The sequence below is a fragment of the Salvelinus alpinus genome, chromosome 35 (assembly GCF_045679555.1).
Source record: "Salvelinus alpinus chromosome 35, SLU_Salpinus.1, whole genome shotgun sequence".
Taxonomy (NCBI): Eukaryota; Metazoa; Chordata; class Actinopteri; order Salmoniformes; family Salmonidae; genus Salvelinus; species Salvelinus alpinus.
The window spans coordinates 14,941,524-14,957,272 of record NC_092120.1 but is presented as its reverse complement, the minus strand read 5'-3'; the positions used below and the strand labels follow the sequence as shown (position 1 = coordinate 14,957,272).

General features: G+C 41.1%; 2 protein-coding genes across 2 annotated transcripts; one reads left to right on the top strand and one right to left on the bottom strand.

Annotated features, from left to right (window-relative positions):
* Positions 1-2,362: 2,362 nt before the first annotated feature.
* On the bottom strand, positions 2,363-5,443 carry LOC139564536 (tetraspanin-13-like). Its single transcript, XM_071384133.1, has 6 exons — positions 5,212-5,443; positions 4,365-4,532; positions 3,875-3,955; positions 3,509-3,622; positions 3,288-3,401; positions 2,363-2,471 (listed from the first exon to the last, which is right to left on the bottom strand). Exons 1-6 carry the CDS (start codon positions 5,272-5,274, stop codon positions 2,397-2,399), a joined length of 615 nt encoding a protein of 204 aa, XP_071240234.1. The 5' UTR covers positions 5,275-5,443; the 3' UTR covers positions 2,363-2,396.
* Positions 5,444-6,652: 1,209 nt separating this feature from the next.
* Positions 6,653-11,471, top strand: LOC139564300 (ankyrin repeat and MYND domain-containing protein 2-like). Its single transcript, XM_071383705.1, has 10 exons — positions 6,653-6,862; positions 7,339-7,403; positions 7,757-7,895; positions 8,023-8,121; positions 8,337-8,497; positions 8,875-9,089; positions 9,409-9,544; positions 9,945-10,073; positions 10,259-10,388; positions 10,635-11,471. Exons 1-10 carry the CDS (start codon positions 6,796-6,798, stop codon positions 10,787-10,789), a joined length of 1,296 nt encoding a protein of 431 aa, XP_071239806.1. The 5' UTR covers positions 6,653-6,795; the 3' UTR covers positions 10,790-11,471.
* The last annotated feature ends 4,278 nt before the right edge of the window (positions 11,472-15,749 follow it).

Sequence of the window (15,749 nt, the reverse complement as noted above, 5' to 3'; positions counted from 1 at the left end):
TGGTACAATGTTGTTTAAAGGTGCTTGTGGAGAGACAACAAGTACCAGCCTTTCAGTTGTCTAGGGCAGTGGTCACCAACCTTTGAGTCAAGATCACTTTTGCAATCAAACAGCAAGCAGAGCCACCACTGACTTTATTACATTACCCTAATTAAAAACAATTCTGTAAGAATGAGGTTTATGCACTAGGCCTAATACATTATCACAGCATATTGGCTATATTTAACTAGGCAAGTCAGTTAAGAACAAATTCTTATTTTACAATGACTGCCCTACCCCAGCCAAACCCGGACGACCCTCCCCTATATGCATCGCCTGCCAATATTGTTCTTAGACCAGATTACATTTCATTTTCGAGCTTTGAATATAAAATAGATCACCAATAGATTGGTGAAGCAATTGGAAGGCACAGCTGAGCATAAAGCGAAAACTTATTTTACTGGGCTGATGGTAATGGTGCTTTCAAGTCGGAGGTTTAGAAATATGCCAGTTTGAGATATTTCGAGATGGATGACCGTTCTAAACGATCTTTCCCAGTCGGATCTAGTCTTCCACCTGATGGCGAAACGCATTCGCAACACATCTAACTCGTGCACAAATTCGTGTTGTTCCTATGACCGGAGAAAGTTAAATATTAAAAATAGGAGACCTAATAATAAATACAGCGGGAGTGAAAGCATGGAGAAGCGCGTTTTGTTTTGCAAGTGTTGAATAAAGATTGACAGTGCTGAATCAAAAATGTTACATTAATTCAGTCATAAAACAGCAGCTCTTTGCTGTATTCTTTGACAGTTTATGTAGTCATGGTTTTGAACGTTATGAAATCTTACGTCGGATAGTATTCAACTGTTGCGGCTGGGATCGTGGAAGCCTGCAAAGCACGGCGATTTGAGCTATCCGATTGGCCAGCACAGTAGGCGCACTCGATTTAGCCCCAGATCTCCCCGTCAGGTGGAGTTTGTCTTTTTAGACAAATGAAATGGTTCGAAATTGGAACACGTTGCCTCCCGGTGCGCAGGGCTTCTGAATCAAGTGCACATACCGCCAACAGCGCAACACAAACAAACGGAACGAAAGCCTTTATCGTTAGCTTTTCTACAGAAATGCTTGATGATCGACCGGTTGGTGACCACTGGCCTATGGGCTTGACAACGGTCATTCGCATGGTGAAACATGTTACCACTGACAGCTGGTGGCACTATACACTAGCAACACATTACTATCACAGAACAGCTCACATTTGTTCCACATGTGCTAAGTTGATCATACAAATACAAGAGCCCGTTTGTTTAGCTTTAACATTGTTTAGCTTTAAGATTGATTTACGTATTGTGATGCCTTCAGGAACAGGTTGGGCAGCCTATAGAAGAATGAAAGGGAATACACAGTCGGTTCCTGGTTCCTATCCTGTTTGAAAGGCAGGAATGTACCCTAGGCGTGACTAATATGGCACTGAGTTACATATTCTTACTGGGTCATAAGACTGCATTGCAACTCACTGTGCTCTATCTAAAGTAGATCTCAGAGGGGGTTGGCCAAATGGGGCAAGGCAAGTTTCTATGCAAACCCCAATGTTCGCTGGAGAACAGTTGAACTAGTGTGAGTTGATGAAGCATTGAAGTCACACTACCCCATTTCCAGTGAAGAAATCACCTCAGTAAATTATTTTCTTCCTGAATCTCATTTTGAGAATTGTATTTTTTGGTTGTGACATTGTCAGTGTGAGTGATAATAGCCTAAACTAGATGTTTAGAAATGGGTTGTAATATGAACTGATACGAAATCAGTTTGTGTAATGCTTGACGCTTTCAGATCTCAAATGAATAGGATGATATGGCCTAACCGTTTAGAAACACAGACAAAAAAGCATAATGTTTGTATTGGTGCATGTCCTGTGAAGTGATCAACTCTATCTAAACTTCAGTAGAGTTGAATCTGAAAAAGCTGAATCTGTTGGCATCCCGTGTGACATCTAATACCACCCCCCATACACGCAACAAAGACGGCACTGTGTAGGTACCCAAAGAAAGCCGGGTTTGAAACTGGGAATCCACAGACAGCTTACCAGGAAACATTACGCTCTGCCTGTGCTCTGTTTGCATAAGGTGTGCGTATGACATTTGATCACGACTCCAATCAGTGACCTCAGTCAAATTTAACCTTAAAGTAACTGCTCTCAATTTCAGTGTCCATCACTCAAGATTCAAATTGTTTGTTTTCACTAACTGTCAAAAAAACAGTCAATAGTATTAGATATATCAACGCATAGTTATATTATCATAGCAATGGAAATATCTGAATTGGAAACATTAGTCGTAGATAAATCACAGGATCTAAATACAAAAATCTAAATACAAATGCATGACAGTGCAAAGTTGAGTTTATGAACAGGCTAGTTATAGAAATGCACCAGAGTTTGGACGGGAATCCTTCTGATTTCTGTATCTGTGCGTTAGCCACACTCCCAAGATCTGAAATTAGATGGGAAAAAAATATGGCTGAATATGTGAGTAAATTAATACTAAAGCACAATATACACTGAGTGTACAACACATTAGAACACCTTCCTAATATTGAGTTGCACCCCCTTTTGCCCTCAAAAGCCTCAATTCATTGGGTAATGGACTTTACAAGGTGTGACGTGTTCCATAAGGATGCTGGCCCATGTTGGACTCCAATGTGTCCAAACGTTGTGTCAAGTTGGCTGGATGTCCTGGTGGACCATTCTTGATACACATGGGAAAGTGTTGAGCATGAAAACCCCAGCAGCGTCAAAGTTCTTGACACTCAAACTGGTGAGCCTGGCACCTACCACCATACCCCATTGAAAGGCACTGAAATATTTTGTCTTGACCATTCACTCCCTGAATGGCACACAATCCATGTGTCAAGGCTTGAAAATCCTTCTTTAACCTGTCTCCTCCCTGTCATCTACACTGATTGAAGTGGATATAACAAGTGACATCAATAAGGGATCATAGCTTTCACCTGGTCAGTCTGTCATGGAAAGAGCAGGTGTTAATAATGTTTTGTACACTCAGTGTAGATATCAATAGATTTGGAATTGTTGAAATCATTTCTGAAGCCAAAAAGTCCAAATCAAAAGTCTAAAATGTAGAGTGTGTCGAAGACATAATAAAAAAACTGCAGACATTAAAAGTCCCCACTACAAAGTGTTCTGTTTTCAGTTCCAATTTACATAGTAAAAGGCTGTGGGATTCCTATGTTACACAGCAAATTCTACCCATTGCCAGTGCATTGATATGAGGCTACAGCAGGTTGCTAACCTCTGTGAAGCTGAAGAAGCATCCAATCCCACCCACAAAGCGTAAAACCTCCTCAGCATGACTTTGGATGATTGGAGCACAAGGATCGCAGGATAATGGGTTGGAGAAACAGTCCTGTAGTGTGAGGAAGCAAGTAGACAGGACATAATTGAAGGTATATGTCCATCACTATCTGACAAACATGTTGCTCGTTTTTACTGATAACAAGCCAGAGTCTTTACCGCGTCACAGGTGCCATTATAGTTTGGATGGAAGAAGCCACAGCAGTTTAGAGTTTTCTCCACATCCTTCTGAGTCGCCTCGGACTTGTTCCAGCCCACCTCTAGGAGTTCTTTCTAAAGTGGGGGAAATGGATGAAGCAGTGCAGGGAGATTTGAATTCTGTGACCAGAGCCTCATTCAGAGTGCTTCTTTGAGATCAACTGGAAATTATTCACACTTTCCATTTATGTTGTGCCTTATCCATTTGCTATATATCTAATACAGGACACAGAAGGAACGTATGAATGATCTCCAGTATTTATTTAAGGTGTTCTACAGATTAAGTGGTCATGAATCACATTATACACATAATATTTTGTCACGTACCTGCTGCTCTTTATTGATAGCCAGACATGCGGCAGACACTGACAGCTGCACCATGAACACCAGGAACAGGATAATCATGTACTGAGGCCAATTAAGGAAGCTCACATGTGACAACCCTCTGGAAACAAACTAGGCAATGCTAGGCTGTGTATTTGAAAGAGAATTGTTCATAAAGTGAGACAATAGCAGTTAAGAATAGTCTGGGTACACATTGAGACTAAGATCCTCTAGTATACAACTCCTCTGTTTCAGTAGGTCTTGTGTTGTAGTTTGTATTCACTTAACTATGTAATGATAGGGGACATGAATAAAAACATTACAACCACAAAAAACCAATCATATCACATGAAGGTGATAAAAAGTGAGTGGATCTAGGATCAGCTTCCCTTCCCCAATCCTAATCTTAACCATTAGTTGGGAAAATGCAAAAAAACATGACCGAAGTTCAGTGTCTAGGGGCAACTTCACTGTACTCCTGATTGAAGGATACAAAGAACAGCAGGACCTGGTGGTGCATCAGGGCTCCACAGAGGCCCACGAAGGCCACAAATAACAGGAAGATGCCCACGCCAATGACTCCAGCCACCACCCGAATACTGGAGACCAGGCCAAACCATTTACCCCAAGCAGCTACGCCAATCAGCAGCAAGCTCACCATCTGAAGACCAAGCACAATACAAAGTGACGACAGAAGTCCACTAGGAACGGAAAAGCACTTAAAAGGACACTTCATGCTGATTTCTTTGATGTGGGCAAAGTCAACACCATCTCATATTTAGGCTACAACCTTCAGGTTGATTAAAGTCTTTAGACAGATGTTAAGATGAAATAAATAGATACATTTAATACAATATGTATTAAGACATTTAGAAAGTAACACATTGAGTATTTTGATTATATTATACATTAATTGCATGACGATAATTTATCACACTATACAGATATGGTTTAGACAAGTAGTTCCCAACCTCTCGGTTACTGTACCACCAACATAAATTTGCTCTGCCCGAGTAACCCTGAAGTAATCCCATAAGTACATTTTACAAGTAGGCTTATGGTATCATGAGGCTTCTTAAATACCCCCAGAGGTCCTAGTACCCCTGGTTGGGAACCAATAGTTTAGACTTTGCATTAACTGAGAGACATTGTGGCAACTGTTTGGAATGTAGCCTACTATCATTTTGATAGGTGTCACAACGACTTAATTTGCATGACAGCCTTCTTGCCCTGGCTATATCATTCTTGACTAGAATCATGTTGGCTTTAGTACTTTCATTAATAGCCGATCATCAAAAACAATTCGTACCCCTATGGAAACATCTATGCGTGGTACTTACAACATAAAGTATGTTCAGAGCGCATAGGGAATTCTTCGTGCAAACAAATCCTCCGCAAACCATTGTCGATATTCGTTTTTTATCCTCTCGAACAAAGCAATTATCAGACTCAAATGTATCCGAGTTGGAAAAGTAAGAAGTCTTATCATTGAATGAAAAACACTGACTGTGGCGTTTTACAGGTGTGTAGGATTCCAAGGAGGGACAAGTCCAGGGAAATAGGTTTTCAATTTACCTGATTGGTCGTCTTGAAATGATGACTTCACATATGCAAATGCAGCTAAAGAAATGTGTGATGGCTGAGCCAAGTGATAACCTAAGTGTTATTTTAATCACCAGATACTGTGTATGTTTATTTATTATCATTTATTTAACTAGGAAAGTCAGTTAAGAACAAATTCTTATTTACAATGACAGTCCTAACCTGGTCAAACCCGAACGACGCTGGGCCAATTGTGCGCTGCCCTATGGGACTCACAATCACGGCCAGGTTGTGGTACAGCCTGGAATCGAACCAGGGTCTGCAGTGACACCTCTAGCACTGAGACGCAGTGCCTTTTAGACCGCTGCGCCACTCTGGAGGTTTACTAGGACTAGGCTGCACTGTAAGACATTTCACATAAAATATTCCCTTACGAAAAAAGATTGACATCAGAGTGCAGTATGCTGCAAATACTATGTCCAAAAATAGATGAATTTTTTTACTGCAGTAATTTTGCAGTGTAACTGCAGTTAGAGTGCAGTATAACTGCAGTACACTACAGTTATTCTGTAATTACTGCTCCAAAATACCACAGTGGACTGCAGTTACTGCACTTTTACTGTCGTTTCAAAACTGAAATCTATTTGTGTAGGGTAAACCCCTACAAAAACATTGCAGTTTTTAAACTGTTCGCCGTAAAGAAATATTTTTTTTTTTGATGAGGAAAAATACTTTTGAAACAATGGGAGCATATAATGACTGGTTATGACACTAATGAATCTTTAACCTTTATCCTCTAATTTGGACATTAATAAACAACACTATTGCTTTTCAATAAAACACCTTAACATTTGTTATTCAAGTTATGAAAATGTACTCGTGCTTAAGGATAAATGTGATGAATTATACCTCACTAAAACATTTTGAAGAACACTGACGGCTAGAGGAACAATGTATAAAATACGTACTGTCTAAGCCCTTCAACATATCAAGAATGAACTTTCTAGATTTCCGTGGAACTGCTAACAAATGTTGAAAGGGGGGGAGAATGGGCTTTGAAAGCAGTTCGTATTATGATAAATAATTAAGGTGTTGACATTTTGTATACTGCAATAATATCTATACATATTATTTACTTTCTGTGTTAATGTCTTCAATGGAAGAGAAAAAGTTGAATGAATTAATATGAATTTCAATGCCCACCCCTGTACTAAACACGTGGTACAGTCTGAAAACACCAGTTTAACCCCAACAGCCAGCCAGAAATCTTCAGAATGAAAACCAAACAACGTGATAGTCTATAATTTAGTTTCACTCATAATTATCCATATTTGTCTTATGTCGTTGACTGTTTTTTTTTTTTACACACAATTATAGCCAATATGTCAGCCCCGAAGAAGGGAGATCTATCTTCCACCGAGAGGGAATTATTCGTAGTTATTGCTGCAGGTAAATCCTCTTTACTTTAATGCTAATGCTAGTTAGCTAGACAGTACGCTTGTTACTGTAGTCTAGATAAGATATCTGAGATTGCTGTACGATTTCACATTTAACTAGTACGTTATGTAATGGGTTAAATTATGTTTCTAATGATGGTGACTATATGGCTAACTTGATAGCTCAATCCAGCAAGTTGCATTGGAAGGAAACTTGCTAACTACTGTAGCTAGCTAGCCAAGCTAGTACAGATAGTTATAACAATCTCTTATCTGCTAGCGTTAGTATTGTACAGTACTACTAGACGTTATGTTAGCTAGCTGCCAGTTCATGAAATAGCTGAAACAGTTTTCTAGACAAGACAACTGTTGGTTGTTTCAAGCCTTGGTTAACTTGTGGCAGTGTTCATAACTTTCAATGCAATACAATCCCTTGAAGGTACAGCATGCATGTACAAGTAATGATTGACCTTTGATGCTTTTTCTCAGGAAATGTTCAAGAAGCCTCAAGATTATTGGGCTGCAAGGATGTCAGAGTCAACTGTTTGGATGAGGTTCGGTTTTTCAACGATGTTCTATTGTAACATTCGTTTTTGATTGATTTATGCTCCTTATAATTTGTCTGCAAACTGGACAGTAAGGAAACCACAGGCAGCATGTCTCTTTTTGTTTCATAACATTGCCTATGTCTTCTCCTCAAGAGGCAGGCAGTCCAGTCCAGGCACTCCACAGTTTAGCAAAGGCTATTTTCCGCAACCTCATTGTCCTGTATTGTGCACTCTACAATGCTGTACAATGAGGAATATGTATATGTAGATTTAATTCAGCATCATTTGTCTATAATAGGCTACTTAAAGGATGCATATCTACAACATACACTACTGACAGTTCTGTTTCTCCTCCTCAGAATGGGATGACTCCCCTCATGCACGCTGCATACAAGGGCAAGGCGGACATGTGCAAGCTGCTACTGCAACATGGGGCAGATGTGAACTGTAATGAACACGAGCATGGATACACGGCACTAATGTTCGCCGGGCTATCAGGTAGGCATATTTTCTCACTGTTCATATTGCTGAGAAAGGATATCCCTGTGTGGATCAGGGTGCCCCATGTTGAATTCATTAATTTGACTGTGTGCGGTAACTCTTTTCTCCCCGCCTTGCCATCTAGGTAAGACTGATATCACCTGGATGATGTTAGATGCAGGAGCGGAGACAGATGTGGTCAACTCCGTCGGGCGAACAGCATCTCAGATGGCTGCGTTTGTCGGTAAGTACAGTAAGGATATCACACATAACAGGAAGTGTATGTGATGTCTGTGACGTAGAATAAACTTGAATGACTCCATATTGGCATTGCCACCCTTTATTCTGATCGTGTTCATTAGGGCACATTCTGTTTGGAGCCTTATGAATGCAACCTCTGTCACAGTGAGACATGGGAACTTGTTTCTCACCCAGGTGTATCTCCTCTCCTCTCCCCAGGGCAGCATGACTGTGTGACGGTGATCAACAACTTCTTCTCGCGGGCCAAGCTGGAGTATTACACCAAACGCCAGGGGCTGGAGAAGGAGCCCAAGCTGCCCCCCAAACTGGCAGGGCCCCTCCACAAGATCATCATGAGCACCAACCTCAACCCCGTCAAGGTAAATACCACCACCGCTGTCTCTGGGCCACAATATGGAATAGTGGGTTTGGAGTGAGATATTAAGTGATGCATATTTGATCAAAGTAATGTGTACACCAGACCACTCAGACCAGCAAGGATATCAGGCAAAACAAAAGTAAGCAGACCTTTTCCGACTAAAGACAAGTCGGTTGGAGAACTGTAAAAGGCAAAACACAAAGACAGACCACCACCAATATAACCCTATCTGTGCGTTATGTCACCTTTTTATAAAGCATAGCTTTTTGGGGAATAGTGGGTTATGTGACCTTTGGCAATCCATCCTACATATGGAGCTGTTATGTCACCCTTTTATAGTGAATGAGAACCCCCCCCTTCTCTGTCTGTCTCTCTCAGATGGTGCTTCTGGTGAAGGAGAACCCGGTGCTGGCTGAGGTGGAGGCCCTGGAGAAGTGCCGGCGGGTGATGGAGCTGATCTGTGAGAAGTGTGTGAAGCAGCAGGACATGAACGAGGTGCTGGCCTTGAAGATGCACTACATCAGCTGTGTGCTGCAGAAGTGTGCCTCCTTCCTCAAGGAGCGCGACGACAAGCTGGAAGGACTCATCAAGAGGTGAGCGAGGGGGTTGGACTGTATGGGCTGGTTTCCCAGACATGCGTAGAGTAAACACATTTGAACATGTAAATACATATGGGGCTGGTTTCCCGGACATTATTATTACTATTTATAGATATTTTTTATTAAACTGGACGGACAGAGGATGTCAATGCAAAAAGTCGGTAAGATAAGGAAGAAATTGCTATGAAATGCATATATCTGGCTGCACTGATGATGTGTAGAAATACTCTGACACACTAAATCTGTTTTTGATTGTTATATGTACTGTATTGCAATGCATACAACCCCAGATGTCATTGCTGTCCCCATACAGCTTGTTGAAGGGCCGGGACAGTGACGGCTTCCCGCTGTTCCAGGAGAAGTTCATCAGAGAGTGCATCCGCAAGTTCCCCTACTGCGACGCCACACTGCTGCAGCAGCTGGTCCGAAGTATCGCTCCCGTGGAGATCGTGAGTCAATCAGTCATCAATCAAATTGATTTATGACGCCTCTTTTCCCATCAATATTTGTCACAAAGTGCTTTTACAGTCATGCTCTCTCTCGTGATGTCTGTCTGTGTATTTAATATAGACTCATTTTGCAACGTCAGTTTGAGTGAAGCACCACTCGTAATAGTTTCATGTTATGGGCTTAATAACCTTTTCAACGTTTATACTGTTAGGCCCGGTTTCCCAGACAATGATTAAGCTTAGTCATGGACTAAAAAGCATGCTCAATGAGGAAATCCCTTTAAAATACCTTTTTAGGTCAAGACTAGGCTTAATCTTTGACCATTAGTGTCATTTTGTACTGTATATCTTGTGTATATTTAGAATTTTCTCTCCCATTTCCCCTTTCTGTCCTGGTCAGGGTAACGATCCTACAGCCATCTCAGTTTTGACCCAGGCTATAACAGGACAGGTGGGCTTCATGGACGCGGAGTTCTGTACCACCTGTGGGGAGAAGGGAGCAGAGAAGAGATGCTCCATCTGTAAAATGGTAGGCACAATGCGCGTTTCTACGGTAACTCATATCAATACAGTCAAATGCTATATTCATATGTCCACTGTCATCGTTCATAGACCTGCAATAGCAATGATCAATCTGTCATTATGTATCCTTGCATCCGATGCATGGGCCTCTCTTCTTACCCAACACATGCAACGTTTTTTGTGTTCCTATAGGTGATTTACTGTGCCCCAGCCTGCCAGAAAATGCACTGGTTCACCCATAAGAAGGTCTGCAAACAGCTTCAGGAGCAGAGAGAAAAGCACGAGGCAGAGTCAGCCAAGCTGATGGAGCGACAGAGGAAAGGTATTGGAGAAATATTCTTGAGCCGTACATTTTCATGTCCCCTCTTGTTTAATTTGTATATGTCTCATTGTCATTTTAAGTGACCAAGGATGACATGAAACACCTACTGTACATTGGTTACGAAACGATTCTTGGTTTTGAATAGGATGCTTCAGCTTCAAAAGTGGTTGTTCGGTTAAATCGTCTTTCCATTGCGTCGGGTTACAAGGCATCATGTTAACAGTGGGCTCCTTATGTGTTTCTCAGAGCAGAGCCAGGCGCTAGAGTCGGCGACAGGCTCCATGCAGGACCTCTCAGTAGGACCCAATGAAGACTCTCCGTCTTCCCCGTCAACCTCTGACAACCAAGCAGACCCCCCTCCCCCCAGCCCCGTCTCCACCACTCTAGCCACAGAGAACTGAAGGAGGTCTGTAAGGGACGTCCGACACAGGTGCACAATGCCTATACACCCTGCTGTCTCCCCTACTACAGGTCTACACTGTTGTCCTAGAAGGTCTAAGGGAGGCCTGCCGTGTAAGGCCCAACAGTTAACCTGGGGATGAAGTACGCAGGAGCTTCACACAAGCTTAAGGCCTGAACCCATGGGAAAGGATCCCTTATTTATTGATGATCTGACATTGTTTTCCACCAAAGCAATGCAACACTATTGCACACGATGGAAGAAGGGTTAGGGTCACGAGTGTCTATGCTTTTTGAATTTTTATTCCATGTTTTTTTTTCATCATTCATGTCCAATGTTAAATTGTACACTAATATAATTATGTCGGTGGTTTTTGTTCAAGAATAATGGAAAGTGCTTCAGGGAGTGTGATGTAAAGAAGAAGTAGTAGTAGATTTAATTGGTATTCTGTTTGTTCATGTCCTTAATTTCCCTAGTTAATAGATAAAGGACATTGTTTCCAAACATACAGTGAAGTGGCTTGAATTGGCCAAGAACAAAATTATTTTTAAGTTACTGTAACCTGAAAAGGCAATTTGGCAAATCCCTCTAACAATGTGGCTTTTTTTTGTTGAACACTGATGTTTCGAAGATGTCAAATGACTGTGATTGCAATACACCAGAATAAACACCACAGTACTGTCTCTGTGCTTTTGATTGTATGACAGATTACTCATCTGGGTGTCAGTCTGTTTGTATCAGTCATGCCAAACCTTGCCACTCCTTGTCATGCCAAACAATGTTTCGTATGACACCGCATTGACATGATGGCACAAACAGATCTGGCATCAGGCTAAGACTAGACTCCACTCACATGGGAAATGTGCTTAACGTAGACCAGTGAGGATTCAGACTCCCAGAGTTCTTCCTCCAGGTCATCATGTACTGTGTAACATTGACCTGGGGTGTCTGTTTGTTGTGTGGTAGTAATGAGAAAACTGATTCTGATCTGAGGTTCCTCCCCTGGGATCTTCTCCTCCAATGCATTTTGAGAAGAAGCCAAGGAGAGAGGACATGAAGAATCGGTTAAATACAATTGAGATTCACCGCTCTTGTTTTTGGTGCAGTTATCCGAACATGACAGTGAGGATGTTGGCCCCTGGCTGGTTCCATTCCCCCAGCGGTGGAAATTGCCTTCCAGTCCACAGTGGAGAACTGCATGATGGATCTCTGTATGGGTCTGTGCACACTGGGATCTGCTATCTCACCGAATGGGCTCCTGGGCAGAGATAAGCGTCACAGAGAAGCGCATATAAATAGACATTGAGAACGTTTAATACTTTAGGAGTCATACATTCAATTGTAACATTGCAGAATTTGTATCGAGATAATCACCCATATCCCTTATTTGTGACTTACTTTAAATGTTGTCTTGATCCATAGTGAACTGCAAGTCAGATGAAAATGATCAAATTGATTGCATATTTTCTCAATTTTCAAGTCAATAGATTAAAAAAGCTGGTGAATTGCAATATAAGGCAAATGCTCTTCTTCTTTGGTACAGTATTTTACCTTGAGCAAGGTGTCATCCCTCCTCATAGATGCCAGTCTCTACTGGCAGGAGTCTCTGCCCGGCTGCCAACTGGGGGACACAATGGTGTTCTATACTAAACGGCTGTAATGAACTGTTCCTCTCCTCCTGCTTCATCTCTGTCAACCGGGAATCACTTTAGGTTCAACAAGGATCCCAGACATGACACAGCAATGTATTGTAACAGTTTCACTAGTTAGTTGCTTATTTTCCAATTTTTGCAATATGATTTCAATATTTGTTGACATACCTCTTCTATCCAATAACTTTACTGATAGCAAGTTATGGACCACATATTGACGATGTCCGGTCTGTTGTGAGTAGCGATTCAGGGAAAAAAGATGCAAAAGCAATTGTCAAACAAGTTTTCATCTACAATACTGTGTCAAATCTAAAGGAGGCTGGTGGGGGGACCTATAGGAGGATGGGTTCATTGTAATGAATGGAATGGTATCAAACATGGAAACCACGTTTGACTCTGTTCCATTCCAACCATTAAATTGAGCCCGTCTTCTTATACCTCCCCCCACCAGCCTCCACTGGTCATATCTGTTGTTCCTCACATAACCATGTCAAATGTGAGGGCCTTAGACTGTACAGTATCAGTGGAATCCCTATTCACTCACTGGCAGTGTGGAGATGCTGCAAGTTCCTCAACTCAGCCACGCAGTCCTCCAGCCTCTTCATCTGGTGTTTGTGCAGAAGAAGAACCCAATGGCAGGTTAGGTGTCCCAGGGCGTCTAGGAATGGAAAACATACAGTAAAGACAGTAGCCTGGGTGCCAGCCTGTTTCTGCTCTCTTAACAACTCCATGTGAAATTGTCATGCCAAACTTGGCTTGACAATGACAGCAATGGACTTGGCAAGAGCACAAACAGATCTGGGAACAGTCTATAAACAGGACAGGCATGTGTGCACTTGAGGATGGAAAACACAGATCCACAACAAGACAAACTCAGACAGAGAACATGCAATGCAATGTTATAGCATATGCTTAGGAAAATAAAGATGGTACTATTTGCCTGAAATATATGTTATTTTATTATTTTGGAGCTAAAGTTCTGTTATGCAACAGTTGAGGGAATGGTAGGAGAGTTCGGTAATTTGAAACATTTACAGGACATTATGAATTGGAAATGTGAAAATATTTTTGTACTTTCTTGGCTATTCTGATATGATATGCCTAGTGTTTGATTGTCACACATTCCCACATTTAATATAACTGTATGCAGTATCATTATCTGTTTGTGATGTTGGCTACAATACCTTGTTAAATATCTCAGCATGGAGAATCTTGAAAAGTCTGGAATATTGACGAGTCCTCTACAATAAAATGTTGTTAATTTGCATTCTGTGCATTTTCTATAACATAATACTGGCCTATACTGACATGATTGGTATTTTCCAACAAATTATAATTTACAGGTCACATCACGTCCACAGCCTTGCAATGAATAGGGCCTCATTTGAAATACTTAAGTTATTGATTCCATAGTTATAAGTTATGATAAGACTACTTTTTGGCAAGGTAAAGTTGACAGACATCAATGTCCCTCATGATTCCATATTTCTGGAGAGCATCATGAAGGCCCTGTAGGAATATGCAGTGAAATTCTAAATATCATTACATCTTCAAAATACTTGAGCAATCTTTTATAGGTAAGATAAATGAAGTATAGTAATTCAGACAGGTCTATCACATATGAAGGACAAACCAAACCAACCACCCTACTAGATCTACCTGGAGCCAGGAAACCCTTGTTTTCATTTTTTGTCATAACAAACAAAGAAATCTGTTCTCTTGCCTCATCCTCAGATTGCACAGGTTTCTGAAATGTATTTTTTGGGGGGGGGGCCCCCCAGGAGGCAATAATTGATAGATTTTGTTATAATGTGAGGCTAAATGATAACATTCATGATATTTTATTATTTATTATTATTATTTTAACATTCATGATATGACATTATTACTCATGCTGCAATTCAGTTCCTTCGACAATGGCAACGACTGGTCAGTAGATGGCATACTATCTCTACCTAGTGTATTGACTGAAGGGTGACAAAGGTTTCCCTGTATTGCATGCATTTATTTCATTACATTATCGTGGGCCTATTACTGAATTGTAGCCCAAGTTCACAATTCTATTCTTCACAGTAAACTGGGATATTTAACAATTTTTACATAATAATTCATTTCAATTATAATATACAATTGTGAAAATGAAATCAGTACCTTGAATCTGGTGGCTAAAGGCAAACCGGGAACAGCTCTCTCTAGAATAAGACACAAATCCATTGTCTGCATTTACACAGTGGGCTTCCTTGGGGATTCATAGGGAATTCTACACACCCATGAACTTTATCTCTTGGCTTTGTTCCCATGTTATGCATTCCTTTTGTCCCTCTCTAGTCCCACTGCCCCCCTCCTATTACCACATGAGGGTCCTTCCTGCTAATACACACACTCCTGTCATGTTGCTTGTCGATATGTTAATAACTCACTGTGTGTGTGTGCGCATATTTGTGCGTGCAGGAATGTGTGTGGGATTGTGTACCTGTCCCTTTACTTCCCACAGGATTCTGTCACCTGATCTACTCCTATATGTCACCGTCTCCATGGTCTGGACACATACAGAGGGGCTATCTCAGCTTTCTGCTCCTTTAGATGGGAGAAACATGACAGTGGTATATCGTAGGAACTTCTGCATCATTCACCCCATCACCTAAAGGACTGTAGACGGGAAAGCCATCCATGTATTACTAGTCTCCTGGGATAAAATGGTTTGATTGTCTTCATTTTGTGGCGGAAGTGAGGTCGGTGACAGAGCTTTTTAGTGAAATATGCCTTGCATTAAAGTAACAAGAGAGAAGGTCGTTGGTTACAAAACCAACAATAGTACAAACAATATATTATTCCTTCACCTTTACATGTATTCAGGCAGATATTATATCACAAGATAGTCATCTGCTTTGTTTTCAATGCTTTGTGGTATTCTACACAGGAGGAAGGAGGGCCCTACATTTAAGGTTCATATGATAATGACACTGAACAAAAGTGTATCAGATTTCATTCACATGAGCAACAATTAGTGTCTATGTGTGACACTTCTTTTCAAATCTGGAAGACAAGGCTGAAGTGAATGCTCCCACAGAAGTAATTATATCTCTCCTTGCCATGGGTTGCGCACACACAAAGACTCCAGTTAGTCTAGGCACTCCAATCATTAGGTATAAAAATGACAAGGGATTGAGAGGTCGAGAGGAAGAGAATGACAGAGACCAAAAGCAAATTACACAGACCGTATCAGCTTTCATTTTTGAATTAAGAGAATAGGTGAGACTGCATGTCAGAACATGGAAGATGATTAAATGAGGGAATAAAAAAAAAAAA

Coding starts and splice junctions, on each gene's coding strand:
- LOC139564300 (XM_071383705.1), top strand. CDS start 6,796: ATGTCAGCCCCGAAGAAGGGAGATCTATCTTCCACCGAGAGGGAATTA. Junction 6,863..7,338: donor ATTCGTAGTTATTGCTGCAG/GTAAATCCTCTT, acceptor GCTTTTTCTCAG/GAAATGTTCAAGAAGCCTCA. Junction 9,090..9,408: donor CTGGAAGGACTCATCAAGAG/GTGAGCGAGGGG, acceptor GTCCCCATACAG/CTTGTTGAAGGGCCGGGACA.
- LOC139564536 (XM_071384133.1), bottom strand. CDS start 5,274: ATGGTTTGCGGAGGATTTGTTTGCACGAAGAATTCCCTATGCGCTCTG. Junction 3,956..4,364: donor ACCAGGTCCTGCTGTTCTTT/GTATCCTTCAAT, acceptor AATTGGCCTCAG/TACATGATTATCCTGTTCCT. Junction 3,623..3,874: donor CTATCAATAAAGAGCAGCAG/GTACGTGACAAA, acceptor CCCCCACTTTAG/AAAGAACTCCTAGAGGTGGG.